The sequence below is a fragment of the Oncorhynchus masou genome, chromosome 17 (genome assembly GCF_036934945.1).
Source record: "Oncorhynchus masou masou isolate Uvic2021 chromosome 17, UVic_Omas_1.1, whole genome shotgun sequence".
Lineage (NCBI taxonomy): Eukaryota > Metazoa > Chordata > Actinopteri > Salmoniformes > Salmonidae > Oncorhynchus > Oncorhynchus masou.
Genome location: NC_088228.1, coordinates 13,488,566 through 13,504,040, shown reverse-complemented (window position 1 = coordinate 13,504,040; position 15,475 = coordinate 13,488,566). Strand labels below are relative to the sequence as shown.

At 42.6% G+C, this 15,475-nt stretch overlaps 2 protein-coding genes across 2 annotated transcripts; one reads left to right on the top strand and one right to left on the bottom strand.

Moving 5' to 3' along the window:
- Positions 1-2,997: 2,997 nt before the first annotated feature.
- LOC135558529 (transcription factor JunD-like) lies at positions 2,998-4,793 on the top strand. Its single transcript, XM_064992396.1, has one exon. The coding sequence runs from the start codon at positions 3,255-3,257 to the stop codon at positions 4,158-4,160; it is 906 nt and encodes a 301-aa protein (XP_064848468.1). The 5' UTR covers positions 2,998-3,254; the 3' UTR covers positions 4,161-4,793.
- Positions 4,794-5,124: 331 nt separating this feature from the next.
- Positions 5,125-12,322, bottom strand: LOC135558530 (ras-related protein Rab-3A-like). The gene is made up of 5 exons (XM_064992397.1): positions 12,241-12,322; positions 10,166-10,390; positions 8,463-8,581; positions 8,139-8,263; positions 5,125-7,469 (listed from the first exon to the last, which is right to left on the bottom strand). Exons 2-5 carry the CDS (start codon positions 10,388-10,390, stop codon positions 7,279-7,281), a joined length of 660 nt encoding a protein of 219 aa, XP_064848469.1. The 5' UTR covers positions 12,241-12,322; the 3' UTR covers positions 5,125-7,278.
- Between the last annotated feature and the right edge of the window lie 3,153 nt (positions 12,323-15,475).

The following is a 15,475-nucleotide window of genomic DNA, read 5'->3' as shown; positions in this document are numbered from 1 at the left end:
CCGCCATCGATAAGAAACATTACTGTGCAGCCGTGTTCATTGATCTGGCCAAAGCTTTCGACTCTGTCAATCACCACATCCTCATCGGCAGACTCGACAGCCTTGGTTTCTCAAATGATTGCCTCGCCTGGTTCACCAACTACTTCTCTGATAGAGTTCAGTGTGTCAAATCGGAGGGTCTGCTGTCCGGAACTCTGGCAGTCTCTATGTGGGTGCCACAGGGTTCAATTCTTGGACCGACTCTCTTCTCTGTATACATCAATGAGGTCGCTCTTGCTGCTGGTGAGTCTCTGATCCACCTCTACGCAGACGACACAATTCTGTATACTTCTGGCCCTTCTTTGGACACTGTGTTAACAACCCTCCAGGCAAGCTTCAATGCCATACAACTCTCCTTCCGTGGCCTCCAATTGCTCTTAAATACAAGTAAAACTAAATGCATGCTCTTCAACCGATTGCTACCCGCACCTACCCGCCTGTCCAACATCACTACTCTGGACGGCTCTGACTTAGAATACGTGGACAACTACAAATACTTAGGTGTCTGGTTAGACTGTAAACTCTCCTTCCAGACCCATATCAAACATCTCCAATCCAAAGTTAAATCTAGAATTGGCTTCCTATTTCGCAACAAAGCATCCTTCACTCATGCTGCCAAACATACCCGTATAAAACTGACCATCCTACCAATCCTCGACTTTGGCGATGTCATTTACAAAATAGCCTCCAATACCCTACTCAACAAATTGGATGCAGTCTATCACAGTGCAATCCATTTTGTCACCAAAGCCCCATATACTACCCACCATTGCGACCTGTATGCTCTCGTTGGCTGGCCCTCGCTTCATACTCGTCGCCAAACCCACTGGCTCCATGTCATCTACAAGACCCTGCTAGGTAAAGTCCCCCCTTATCTCAGCTCGCTGGTCACCATAGCATCTCCCACCTGTAGCACACGCTCCAGCAGGTATATCTCTCTAGTCACCCCCAAAACCAATTCTTTCTTTGGCCGCCTCGCCTTCCAGTTCTCTGCTGCCAATGACTGGAACGAACTACAAAAATCTCTGAAACTGGAAACACTTATCTCACTCACTAGCTTTAAGCACCAACTGTCAGAGCAGCTCACAGATTACTGCACCTGTACATAGCCCACCTATAATTTAGCCCAAACAACTACCTCTTTCCCTACTGTATTTAATTAATTAATTAATTTTACTCCTTTGCACCCCATTATTTTTATTTCTACTTTGCACATTCTTCCATTGCAAATCTACCATTCCAGTGTTTTACTTGCTATATTGTATTTACTTTGCCACCATGGCCTTTTTTTTTTGCCTTTACCTCCCTTATCTCACCTCATTTGCTCACATCGTATATAGACTTGTTTTTACTGTATTATTGACTGTATGTTTGTTTTACTCCATGTGTAACTCTGTGTCGTTGTATGTGTCGAACTGCTTTGCTTTATCCTGGCCAGGTCGCAATTGTAAATGAGAACTTGTTCTCAACTTGCCTACCTGGTTAAATAAAGGTGAAATAAAATAAATAAATAAAATGACGTTCTGGACGATTCTGTGCTTCCAGCTTTGAGGCAACAGTTTGGGGAAGGCCCTTTCCTGTTTCAGCATGACAATGCCCCAATGCACAAAGCGAGAACTTGACTGGCATGCACAGAGCCCTGGCCTCAACCACATCGAACACCTTTGGGATGATTTGGAACGCCGACTGCAAGCCAGGCCTCATCGCCCCATATTGAGTTGCACTCCCTTTGGCCCTCAGAACATCCTCAATTCTACAAGGTGTCAAAAGCGTTCCACAGGGATGCTGGCCTATGTTGACTCCAATGCTTATCACAGCTGTGTCAAGCTGGCTGGATGTACTTTTGGTGGTGGACCATTCTTGATACACACTGGAAAACCCAGCAGCGTTGCAGTTCTTGTCACACTCAAACCGGTGGACCTGGCACCTACCTCCATACCCCATGCAAAGGCACTTAAATCACCCTGTGAATGGCACACATACACAATCCATATCTCAATTGTCTCAAGGCCTAAAAATACTTCTTTATCCTGTATCCTCTCCTTCATCTACACTGACTGAAGTTGATTTAACAAGTGACATTAGTAAGGGATCATTGCTTTCCTCAATTCACCTGGTCAGTCTATGTCATGGAAAGAATGGGTGTTTTGTACTCAGTGTATAGGCCACTAACCATTCTAAGAATTTTAAGTTGAGTTCTTTGTCAAACATTGGCTTCTAAAAACAGCATGGTTTCCTTATCCCTCTGCAGTATCTCCTTCCTCATTTCTGTTAAAACATACCGGTAATTACTTCCCCAATAAACCACCTCTTAGTTTATTTGCACCAAGCTGTGCAATCTCTATTAGAAATGTGTTTGGATCGGAAGACACAGTATTAAATGACTAATGTCAGCAATTTGAGGTCAAATGTTTCCATTCAGTGACTGACTGCATACCTATGATTCCTGAGCCCATGTTTTTATGTGCCTTGACTTGCTACAATGTATCCCCAGATGTATTTTAGTCTACTTTGTCATCATATATCCTAAACTGGACAGAACTGTGAGAATGTTTGGAATTGTAACCAAAATAGATCACTTGCAATGAAGAATAGACTGACACAATGACACACACGTTTGGGGCTGATAAATGAAAGTTTATACGTGTGTTCATTCACATACAGCTGTCAAGTTGGCGTGGGAACATTGTCTAAGTTCCTCTAAAGACTGGACTAGTCAAGATAGCTGAAGAAACCTTATGTGCCCCTCCCTAGTTCATTCCCCGCCCAGTTTCTCTTGGCGACCCTGAGCGTTCTATTTTATGACATCAAACCACAATGCACCGCACTGTTTGCAGTTTACCTAAAGTCTCCATGGCAATATGGACTGGTTCGGCCCCTTATTTAAATCAGACCGGAAACGAACGTCATTTTGGGCCAATCTTAGCACGCTAAAGTGACATAATGGAATTTTTAGGGGTAAAAAACAAGCAGAGGGTTGGGTGTACGCATACCAGTTGTGCCATCTGTGAAATGAGTTCATACGGGCGAGAAGAACAGAAAAAGCCACGACTATTGTTTTAGCCTCAGGGGTACAGGTAAAGGGGAACCAGAGTTTGAAGATAGGAAAAATACAGGAAACTGTAACCTGAACTGTGTTTTATTGCCGGAGTTTAACGGTTGAATCGCCTTAGTTTATGCGTAAACCTCAACATACCCTCATGTGAGGGGTTAGAATGGAAACAACCCTCTACCCTTGTAATGTGTTGAATACTCGAGGGATTTCAAGCCTCTATTCCTACAACAGCATGATGAAGAAAGAAATTAGTCTAAACCTGGATGACCAAAGCTCGATTCTGAAACCGAATCTCCGGGACGCAGAGGGAATTCTGAACTCCCCGGACTTGGGACTCTTGAAATTGGCGACTCCGGACCTTGAACGATTGATTATCCAATCGAATGGAATGGTTACCACGATCCCAACCTCTCAGTTCCTCTACCCAAAGTCAGCCAGTGACGAACAGGAATTTGCCGAAGGCTTCGTGAAGGCGCTTGAGGATCTTCACAAGCAGAACCAGCTGAGCGAGGGGACGTGCGTACCGCCGGACAGACTGGACCTCATCAGCTCCAACGCAGCCCCAATCGGCTTGCCGTCAGATCTGCCAGTGTACACGACGTTGAACGGCTATGGTAATAGCCCACTGGGCAGCACAGTGAATTATTCCACGGATACAATTCCATTCCCACCACCACCTTCTCATCTGATGAGCGCGCATCAACAGGCGGCTGCGGCGGCTCTGTCACGACTCCAGGCGTTGAAGGACGAGCCGCAGACGGTCCCCGACATGCAGTGCTTTGGAGACAGCCCGCCTTTGTCTCCTATTGACATGGACAACCAGGAGCGCATCAAAGCAGAGAGGAAAAAGCTGCGCAACAGAATAGCGGCGTCCAAGTGCCGTAAAAGAAAACTGGAGAGAATATCCCGTCTTGAAGACAAGGTCAAAAACCTTAAGACACAGAACACTGAACTGGCCTCCACAGCCAGTGTGCTTAGAGAGCAAGTGGCCCAGTTGAAACAAAAGGTTATGAACCATGTCAGTAATGGGTGTCAACTTCTCCCAAACCAAGATCAAGCTTACTAGAGGACAATGTAGGCCTATGAGGTACCCACCACCATGGGGTTCGTTATCCTTTGGGGATATGGACTAACTGAAACCCAGTAGGCTATTTGCCTGTTCTAATAGAATACAAACTCGTTGCTGAAAATCCATTAGAACTGGAACACTATGGGTCTCTCTTAAAAAATGTGGCTAACAGACTAATTTTGCTGCCCTCTTCAGAGGAAAATGCACTATCAGCTCTCCAATGGACAATAATACATAGCCGAACAAGGATAGCATTATCTGCATGTAAACTGGACAATCTCAATGAGTGCACCTAAACACCAGAATGTCAGTGAGCGCATGTCATCCACTGTGTAATATATAATGCCTTACTTGTTTACAAGCACTTATTTACCAATGACAAATGTATATTTTATTTACTAAAACATGTCTTATTTTGCATACTGTCTTTTATATTTTCTGCAAATATGAATTGTGCATGTCTTGTAAGCTCGTGTTGGCTACAGTAATTTAATGTTGTGCAACTCTGTGTATCTGTCGCTATCCATGAATGTAGCCTTCGTTGTTGGCCCTATGTAGCCATTTTGAACGGGATTTGACCTCTCAAAGCTGTTTTATTAAATTCTATGAATTGTTTATTCTGTTGTCAAATGTTGTTGTTGACCGACTGTACTTTATTTCAGTTCCTGTCCTATTACACATTGTGCCAGCTATTTATTATAGCCTCTACCAGCAATGGATTAGTGTAGAATAGGTGCATATTGTTTTCCCCCCTATCCTGTTGTATTACAGGCTTTGTTACATTGAAATAAAAAGGGGTAAAATAGGTAGGTAGCAGTGGGAGTCCTACTCTATTATGCCACCTATTGGCTTAATGAGGGTAATACCATTGTCAGTTTGGGCCAAGAGGCTACTGTACACCCAACACAAAAATGTGCCTCAAAGACAGATTTGAATAAATGTTGACTCATTTTTCACACAATGCTTTTATGTTTTGTTTATTAATTCCTTGTTTTATCAAACCTGGAGTTAGTGTTACAGCACAATTCACATGACTAAAACCCAAAAAAGAAACATTATTTACAGGGGGAAGATAGGATGGAGAGCTAAGAGAGAGCTCGCTGAATTGAACAGATACCTAAGTCAGAGGCAAGTTTACAGCTGTAGCGAAACACAATCAACAAAACTAAAGTTACCCAATGCAGTATAAATAATAGGATGTGATAAGTACTGATCCTACTTCGAAAACTTTTCCCTTTTTGAAAATTGCCACAGTGTAGGCATACATGCCAAATGCTTCTCTATCATTACTACAATATGACAGGCCTTTTATTCAGCCCTAAACATGTCTAAGTCTTGTCCTAGAGGGTGTCATTTTCGGAAAGACCTAAGCAAAGCTGTCTAAAGGGTCTGCTATGAGGGATCCTTGGGACATCCCTACCCCCCCCCCCCCCATTGAAGTTGACATTTAAAATGGTTATGTTCATGGTTAGGTAAGTGTTATGGTTAAAAGGTTAGGGTGCGGGTCAAGCTAAAGTTTAGTGCATGGACGTCCCAAGGATCCCGGATAGCACAAACCCTACCTAAATCCTTCAAGCAAACAGTATTTGTTAAAGACATGCTTTGTTGGCTGTTAATATTTTCCATCAAGGAGAACCAGGAGACTGGAATACAGTATTTACAATAGCATTATTACACCCACACTAACGGCTTCATGGTTGGTTTAAAAACATAAGTATTTCCCATTGAAACAGCTCGTACATGATCAGGAGAACATAGTGAAATGGAAGTGTCTCAGTCTGGAGTATGTCAACACTTTAATTTCAATTTTGAACCAATCTTTTTTTCAATACTGATATAACCGTCTTTTTTAAACTGATAGTGCAGCCCGCAAACAACAACCTACGAAAAACCTACTTCATTAATAAATAAATATACTGTGTATAAATATAGATGGCCGTGACAATGTCTTCATGTGCCTGAGTGCATTTCGTTTGGCTCTAGCTAGTTATGTTTTCCTCATGTATATGCCAACAAGCAATTCTCACTACACAGAAACAGCAAAAATCACACAAACATGACATTGAACATGCTTTAAAAAAAGTATTTCCTCCTCACAAAAAAAAAAAAAAAAAAAAACCAGACTGCCAGACACCGGGAAGTGATTGGAACGTGATGTAGTATAAGGGTGCTGTACCCAGTGTCGTTCTGTGTGTGTTGTACACATGAATAAGAGGTAATTGTGCTGTAGAGAAGCAGTGTTATACACTGACAAAAAATTAGAAGCTTCATTTAACTGTTCTTCACACATGCTACGTTCTTAAAGCAAAACAAACCAGTTTGATTCAGAGGGGCGTGACCCACAACAGCTTACAGAAGTTCCATGAAAAAAAATTAAACACACACCTCTCACAATGCACAGATATGTATACATAAATATTGTAATTGTTTACTATTTGTTTATATATTTTCACATTTTAAAATGCATATTCATTCATGTCTGAACATTTATACATACTGTTCTTATACCTAAGACACCTTTATCCATCAATCAATATTCTTTCTATCAAGGTTTGCGAGGGGGAAAAAATGAAGTTTTTTTTTTTAAGTAAAAAAAATAATAATAAGGACAGGGACCAGTACTTAACACATTGTTTTCTTTTTCTTAAATTCCGCAATGAAAAAATATTAGAAAATAACCATGACTGATAACCAATATGCATGGGATTTTGGTCGGAAATGTTCGAAAACACAATCTCATCCAATTTTTGTTATCACAAATTTGGACCATACCTCACTCACGCCAATGGATTTGGTGGCTTAATATGTTCTGTCACCAGCCAAATAGGGGACATATTAAAAAAAAAAAACAGCAAAGCTATCAACAGTAAACAGATAATCAGCAATGTGGCCCTTTGAAAAAAGTCATAATCCTTTCAGGTTTGAGGCCGCAGTAAGGGGAGTCAGAGGAATGTGAACTTTGGACTTACAGTAGAACACCTATAGATAGACGGGGGACTGAAATACAGAATGGAGTTTTTCGGATTTTCCATCCAAACACAAACCCATCACAGACCTCTTCCACCAGCTGAGAAGGTTGTAGGAAGGGGGTGTGTGAGAGGTCAGGTGTGTGTGTTTAGCAAGCACAGTCCTGGTGGGGGCGTTCGGGCTGCTCGGTGAGCTGGGGCCCCTGTTTGGCCCCTGTGACGGCGGGGTCGGCGTTGTCCAGGCTCTCCGACATCTTCTCACAGATGATGTCCACCAGCCGCTCAAACGTCTGCTTCACGTTGATGTTGTCCTTGGCACTGCACTCAAAGTACTCAAAGCCTGCAGAGGAAAGACAGATGTCTGATTAATTAAGAGACGTTCAAATCTAACGAGTGATGTGTACTTGTTGTAATCATCAACACTTGACATGAATTTGTCCATATATTGTTGCCCCAGAACTACTGTACACAGTAACTGCAGATGACCTTAAACCTGACCCTTGGCAACAGCGACTAGGATCAATGATGGACTCTTTATGACATAGATGAAACTACATCGCTACTTTATTCGCACTGCTATGCTTTATCTTGGCCAGGTCGCAGTTGTAAATGAGAACTTGTTCTCAACTAGCCTACCTGGTTAAATAAAGGTGAAATAAATAAATTAAAATAAAATAGTAATAGTAATAGTATCTAGCAAGATTGAGATCAGAGGTTATTTTTGAGTGCATTTCACAAGTGGCTAGTTTACATCAACTACCTTCACTCAAACAAAACAACTGCAACGGTTTTAGCCTGCAAACTTTGGTTTTGAATCGCCACATTCTGGCATGTCTGCCTCGTGATTTGTTGGTCAAGTTGTCAAACAAGAGCCTAGTTCCTATTGCCTACAGTCGGCTTTCAGAGACTACTGCAGGTTAGGAACATAAAACTCATTTTGTAGTGAAAGGAAACTGATAACTTGTTGCTGTTATATTACTGGGTAATTAAGTCCAGTGTTCCAACTCACCCAGTTGGTCAGAGAGCTGCCTGCCCCGGTCTGCTGCCACCACCCTCTCATCCTCCATGTCACACTTGTTTCCCACCAGCAGGACCTGGGCGTTGTCCCATGAGTACGTCTTAATCTGGGTGGACCTGACACACACATTAAACTGAGTTATATTAAGGATCCTATCATAACTTCCCATACTGAACATGTTTAGTTGCATGCATGGACCCTCATTCAAGCAGGCAAAGCAACTGACGCTTGATTGGTGTGGTCATCAAATTATTTAACTTTTGTAGAACATAAACACAATACACGGACAAACACTATTTCCCAGTGGACCCGTACCAGTCCTGCACGGCATTGAAAGAGTCCTCGTTGGTTATGTCATACATGAGCAGGAAGCCCATGGCTCCTCTGTAGTAGGCTGTGGTGATGGTCCTGTATCGCTCCTGGCCGGCAGTGTCCTGAGAAGCACACGTTATATCACACAATCGGTCAGTATATCACACACACGTATACTCAGGCACAAAAATAGCCCTGCAATGTACTACCACATAAAATAATGCACTAAGTTTAACCTCCCATCTTTAAACATTGTAGTTGTGGATTAAAAAAAATAAAAAAGATACTAACTTTAATATTCCGTATGATGTCAGAAGTGTAGTTGTTGTATCAATTTAGAGCCAGCACACGTAGCAGTGCAGTATATCAGAGTAAGATTCTGTTTTAAACAAGCAGTGTGATGACAGTGCGATAGATACTCCAGTAACATAACACAGAGAGATGCAATAGCACTCAAAGCCATTTTCTGATGTGTTTAAGCAGGTTTTATGGGCGTCACCAGGCCATAATGATGCTGCACATAGGAGAGACAGCAACGACAGACACTTTAGAAATCGAATCAAGGTCGATTTAGGAAAACTAGACTTATCAGCATACATGTTTTTTGGCTTTAGCGATGTTATAACGTCGAGACATGATCATGTTCACAGGATCATATGAATAGAGTAAACCCACACTGACAGCATATAATCTTGATTTATTCCATACATGTCAAACAGGATATAAATCAAGATAATCTTGGGAGAGGGGATTTGCTCACATTAATAAAATGCGCCTCGGATCTAGCAACTGAGAAAACCGTTCAAATTTCAATAAAACATGTAGATCTAGGTGAGCATGTGTCATCAAATCCTCAAATTACATGTTTCAAGATACAGTAATCATAATCCTTATAATATGAATATCCTTCTTGTGTATGAAGGTAGCACCCTAGATTTGAGCTGTGTGCACTGTTCCATAGCGAGGTCTACTCTGCTAAAAGGGGTGGATACAGATGACCCACCATGACACACGTAGTGTCACAACCAATCTTCTTCAGAACTAAACATATTTCTTACAGGAGCCACAGACACAGAGACTGGAGACACAAACCTCCTGCTAGTGTACCAATACTGCTCCTCTCCACCCCCTCTGCTGTCATGCAGGAAAGTATAGGGGTCTGACTGGCCAAAATCCTAAACAAACACACCCTCTAAAAAAAGCATAACTTTCAGATCTAGCCTATTGTCATGGGATATTTCCCATACAGTTGTCCCCCCCATTACTTTATAGCCAACAAACTTGGAGAACTAGTCTACTTGCCAAGACCTTTGTGCTCATTCATATTTCACAAGGTAAAATAGTACTCACCAACCCTGGTCCTGGAACGCTACGTATGTTTTTGATCCAGTTCTAATACACCCGATCATGCTCTTGTCGAGCAGTTTATTCGTTGGATTAGGTGTGTTAAGTGCTTGGTTGAAACAAAAGCCTGCACACCTTGTACAGTAGCTCTCCAGGACCAGGGTTGGGGATTAGATACCGCAATGGTTGAATCTGTCAATGTCTGTTCTTCATCCAAACGAGCCGACTACATATCCGTTAGATGAGGTAAATGTGTAATTTGGTGTAGCGATCCCTTTAAAGCAAGAACACCCTTGATAACAAATGAGCTAATTTGTGTTCAACAGAGGAAAAATATAATTTAGTTATGGTCAGTGTCTTACCCAGATCTGCAGCTTGATCCTCTTGTCGTTTCTGTAGATGGTCTTCACCTTGAAGTCGATGCCCACCGTGCTGACAAAGGCCGGCGTGAATGAGTCGTCTGCGTAGCGAAACAGGAAGGAGGTCTTACCCACACTGCTGTTGCCAATGATCAGGATCTTGAACATGTAGTCAAAGTTCTGGTCTGAGGACTCCTTCTGTCCATAAGTGGCTGTTGCGGAAGCCATCTTTGGAGGGATAGAATGACGACAAATGTAATTAATACTTTTGTTGCCCATTTAAAATAGATTTTTTTTATTCTGTCAAAATGGCAGATTTATCCATTTGCTTTGTCAACAATCAGAGGATTGTTTTTCAGAGAAATCCATGAGCACCTCTTTGGTAAATGTCTGAGGAAATGGGCAGGTAAGTAGACCTACCAAATGATTTTCACTCATGCTCACCCATATCCAACATCTACTTTCTCTATGAAAAATAGCTACATCAAAATAAGACAGTATGTTTTGACATCAAACCAATAACTATGGAGACATTTTCCTAAACGCTTCCAACGGCAGTGGTCAATAGAATGAGAATTATAATCTAACACCTCTCTGGGAAAGGGATAGACAACTATCAATAAAAACGGCAGTGAGTCGAATCATACTGATTGATGCTGACTATTTTCAATGAGCCGTAAAGCCTTTTAGTAAATGATTGACTTGAGATTAGTCACACCCTTCAAAATGTATTCATCAACTAAAGAGAAGGATGTTTAAAAAAAGCCGAAAGCAATATATTTTTGTGGAATAATATGATACAACATTTTGAATTAAAACCAAAATAGTTGAATTTTGAAATAGGCGTATGCTTTGATTGTATGGCCTATTACAGTATTAAGGACCCAGTGTGATTTTGATGGCTATGAATGTCAGTGAATCCTTGCAACTAGATTTCATTGAGTAATACCATAATGATAACAGAAACAAAGTGATTTTGACACTGAATATTTGGAATCCTCCCAGATCTCTTTCAGTCATTTGATACTACAGGCATCTTTTATTGATCCCAATGGTGGTGAGGACAAGCCTCACCTGCTTTCAAATAAAATGTATCCACTAAAGTACAGGATCAAAACTGATTGACCTCCATAACATTTCCATAACACTATCTTGAGAGGTGGGAGTCTTGGAAACATCAGTGTCCTGTGGCGCTGTATAGTCAGCTCCTGCACATTCTAGTGCGCATATAAGGTTTAAACAGAAAAACGATACTGTAATACCTTTTATCATGCATAGTAAAGCAACGTAATGAAAACAACATTTTGTTATAAATAAATGTAGATAGTCATTGCTTACATTGCCTGGACATTTCAGACAGTAAAATCGCCAAGATAAAGAAGGCGGAAACCGCAGGGCTTAGGCTAAGCATCGGCTAACCCATCTATGGCTGGGTGTTGTGAAAATAGATTTTAGCGCATGTTGTATACTTGAATGGACAGGGACATGCAGTTACATCAGGCGGTTTGACTTGACATTTGCTATACAATGTACGTAGATAATTGTATTTACATGGGTAAGCGGTCTTGGTCACAGGGAGATCAATTAAGCTATTGGGTCACCATTGTTCAGCTAGCTATCTAGCTAGTTTGACGCCTATCTTTATAGCCAGCCAGCCAGTTGCTGCTTTCCTCAAGATTGCTAGTGGGCTCGAAAGGCTCGCGCACCATTCAATGGGGGGAAAACATTTCGAAACATGTTTATTTCCCAAATAACAGTTGCTCTTGGTCATTCAATATGATTTCTGTTGTAATGGCAGAAAACCCACGCTACATTATTTTTAAACAGCCGCATTGACAGCATAAACATCAGTTCATCCAATAAAACATACACGGCTCCCTGCAATTAGGCTTAGCTAGCATACTAGGCTAGCGAAGCATTCCAGCCTCGCTATATGTCAAATGAAGGTTACTCTTCCTTATTTCGCAAATAAATTGGCCCTCTCCACTTTTTGATTTACATCTGGAAACATAATCTAACCCTTTCTAGTGCTATAATTTCTTTAAATGACTCGCAAAATAATACCGCTTGCGGCTTACCGTGAAAAGCCTGTTTTTATCTGCAGCGCTATTGCAGCAGTACCCAGTATCGCACCTGCAGAACCTTGGGCGTCACTTGATTGCCTGTCACCGAAGGGGCGGGCTCAGAGTAGAGCTAGAGGATGACTGACAGTCTTTTAAACCAATCGAGACTGTTTAAGGTCGCTGAGCTCTAGGGCCTACCCCAATACCTCTCTCATTATTGAGGGGACTAGTTATGGATAAAGGTAAAAATCGATTGTCATCAAACTGTACAATAATTTTCTCATGATTCATAAAAAAACATGTTGCCACCTATCCCTTTGCTACTAGGACTTTATTTAGAATGATTGTCTTATTTTTTACCTTTATTTAACTAGGCAAGTCAGTTAAAGGACAAATTCTTATTTTCAATGATGGCTGAGGAACAGTGGGTTAACTGCCTTGTTCAGGGGCAGAATGACAGACTTGCACCTTGGGGATTTGATCTTGCAACCTTTTGGTTACTAGTTTGACACTCTAACCACTAGGTCACGCTGCCGCCCCGTCTTATTGAAATACGTTCAGATAACCATATGTCATCTGATTTGTGTTGGAAAAAAACATGCATATCATAGCAGCATTCCATGGTCAACGTTATTCCCAATAAGCATCCATGATGTCAAAAGCATGTAGACTTCTTTATTGGCAAGGTGGACAGGCGTACAGGTACAGTAAGAGCGTTGAAACCCATAGTAAACAGTTGTGTTTAGATTGTCGTGACTGCAGACTGAATAGTTCTGGTCCGGAGAAAAACATAGGAACAATGTGCCTGAAACAAGGAGGAATCTCCTACTCTACTGATGCTATCTAGAAAACATACAGTTATGAATAGAACCGCTGTTCCCTGAAGGAAAGAACAAGGTATAACATATTATAGGGGGTCAACCAATCCTATTCACCTGAAGCAAACTGAAATCAAACCCAACGGGTCAATTAATGCAGAGCCCGCCCTCAGAAGCCCCACCTCCCTGGCTATAATATGAGGGCTCGCATACACTTCCTAAATTCAATACTGCTCTTCAGCGAGCCCGAACCCCCTGATGGCGTGGGGTCTAAATAGGTTATACCTTGTTCACTCCTTCAGGGAACAGTAGTTATATTCATAAATGTACATTCCCTTTCAGTCGGTCACTCGGTATAACACACTATGGGTACTTTCAATCATGCTCCAAGCCGGCTCAGAGGGTACCACACGACAGCCCAAGCACACAAACAGCTTCTACCGGCTGCAAAATTGGTTTACAGAAGTCACCTTTTTCTCTGATACTTAACCAAGAATTCTGAACTGTCAGAACCCCATATAGGGACCTAGAACCTGCTGCAACTTGGCAATGCACACTGACAAGTCCATAGACCCCACAGTTCCAAGAACAATACTTAATTAACTTGCGAGCCTGACATGTCAGAACTTGTACAAGGAACTGCAAGTCCAAAACAACAGAACCCCTGTCATGACTTGGTAAAGCGCACATGCACAATGAACCAAGGCAGCCTGCGCATAGCCACGGCATCCCAAGGCTCAAACCCACAGGGAAACTGTGGTAACCCAGACAAAACGCTGCCTAACATTGGCCCAAGTCCATATGTAACGGATGTGAAACGGCTAGCTTAGTTAGCGGTGTGCGCTAAATAGCGTTTCAATCGGTGACGTCACTTGCTCTGAGAGGGGTGTACTAATAGCATGTGGATATCCCCAACATGCTTGGCTGATGCCAAGGCCATTAGCAGGGCAGTCTTGTCTACAGACACCAAATGTTCCAAAGGAGGCTCACTCAATGTGGAACCACACCACCAGAGCCACCAGATAGGACCCCTGGGGAGAGCCGTCAATCCCTACATGACACGCCGAGAGATGAATATGGAAAAAGAAAGGCTCTGCTCAAAAAGCTCTTGCAAGAACATCAGAAACTCCTTTAACCTGACACCAAACCTCAAACTCGTGCCACTTATTTACAATCCTCTCGTAGAGGGTGCACACGCCCAACTGTATAGTCATAATCAGAGGATAAACCCTTGTCATCAAATTCAACCTTTCAGGGGCCAAATCTGCAGAGCCATATCTACGGCCTTGGGTGTCAATAGACAATAGATCCTGATGACACGGAACCCCTCCACGGGTCCCTACATAAACTTAAATATGGAAAAAGAAAGGCCCTGCTCAAAAAGCTCTTGCAAGAACATCAGAAACCCACCTAACAGGCAGAGGATCTCCGGGAATCAGGGTTGTCTGGTCCAACGGGGAGCCACCAGAATCAACAACAGACCTTCCTGAAGGACCCTCTCCACAGTGGCCTGAATCAGGTCCATTGGAGGAACGCATAGAGCAGGGTCCGAGGTCACTGATATGCCAAGCATCCGCTCACAACAAAGTGCACAGATCTCTCATTGAGAAGACGTCGACAATGCGCATTTTCTCGCAATGTGTAAAGCTTTACGTCGGCCCTGCCAAACCGGTCCCATATCTGGGCAACCACTGAGGGGTGCAGTCTCCACTCCTTAGAGATAGGACCCCCCTTGGAAAGTAGATCTGCACCCACATGGAGAGATCCGGGAAGATACTTTGCCCTGAGCGACAGGAAATTCGCACTGCTCCATACGAGGAGATAACGTGCCAGGTTTAGGAGAAAGAGAGACCTCGTCCCCCCTGCCTGTTGATGTACGCCACCATCATCCTGTTGTCAGACCTTACCAACACATGATGGCCCTAAAACATCGGAAGGAAATGCCTCATTGATAGCAACGATGGGGAAACCCTAAGCAACCAATGGCAGTGGCAAGATGCGTCCAGACACTAGCAGTCACCTAGCGCTGAAATATACGCATCAGCAGACGTCCCAGAGGCACCACAGCCATCATAGAGGCCATTAGACCCAATAACCACAGGCAAAAGCAAAACGGCACTAAGGGCCCCAGCCGGAATGTGACCCTCCTCTGTTGGGACAAAAACGCGTGATAGAGCAAGGTCCAGAAACTGAATGCATTGAGCGCTGAGCCGTAGTCAACAACTTCTCTTGAGATTCATTATGAACACCATATGGGAAACAAGTGTGGCAGTGTGGGACCGCACTATTATCTCCTAGGATAATTTAGGTTAATTTATAAATTTAAAAAAAAATTATACTTGTTTTTCATTTCTACCACTTTTGACAACCGCGTGTCTGAATGTGAGGAAGGAACTGTGTTTATTATGCCCACCCTGGGTTCGGGGACTTCG

Excerpts from the sequence above, each read along its gene's own strand:
- LOC135558529 (XM_064992396.1), top strand. The coding sequence starts at position 3,255 with ATGGAAACAACCCTCTACCCTTGTAATGTGTTGAATACTCGAGGGATT.
- LOC135558530 (XM_064992397.1), bottom strand. The coding sequence starts at position 10,390 with ATGGCTTCCGCAACAGCCACTTATGGACAGAAGGAGTCCTCAGACCAG. Across the intron at positions 8,582-10,165 it reads GGATCAAGCTGCAGATCTGG|GACACTGCCGGCCAGGAGCG; the intron begins GTAAGACACTGA and ends TGTGCTTCTCAG. Across the intron at positions 7,470-8,138 it reads GCAGCTCTCTGACCAACTGG|GCTTTGAGTACTTTGAGTGC; the intron begins GTGAGTTGGAAC and ends TTTCCTCTGCAG.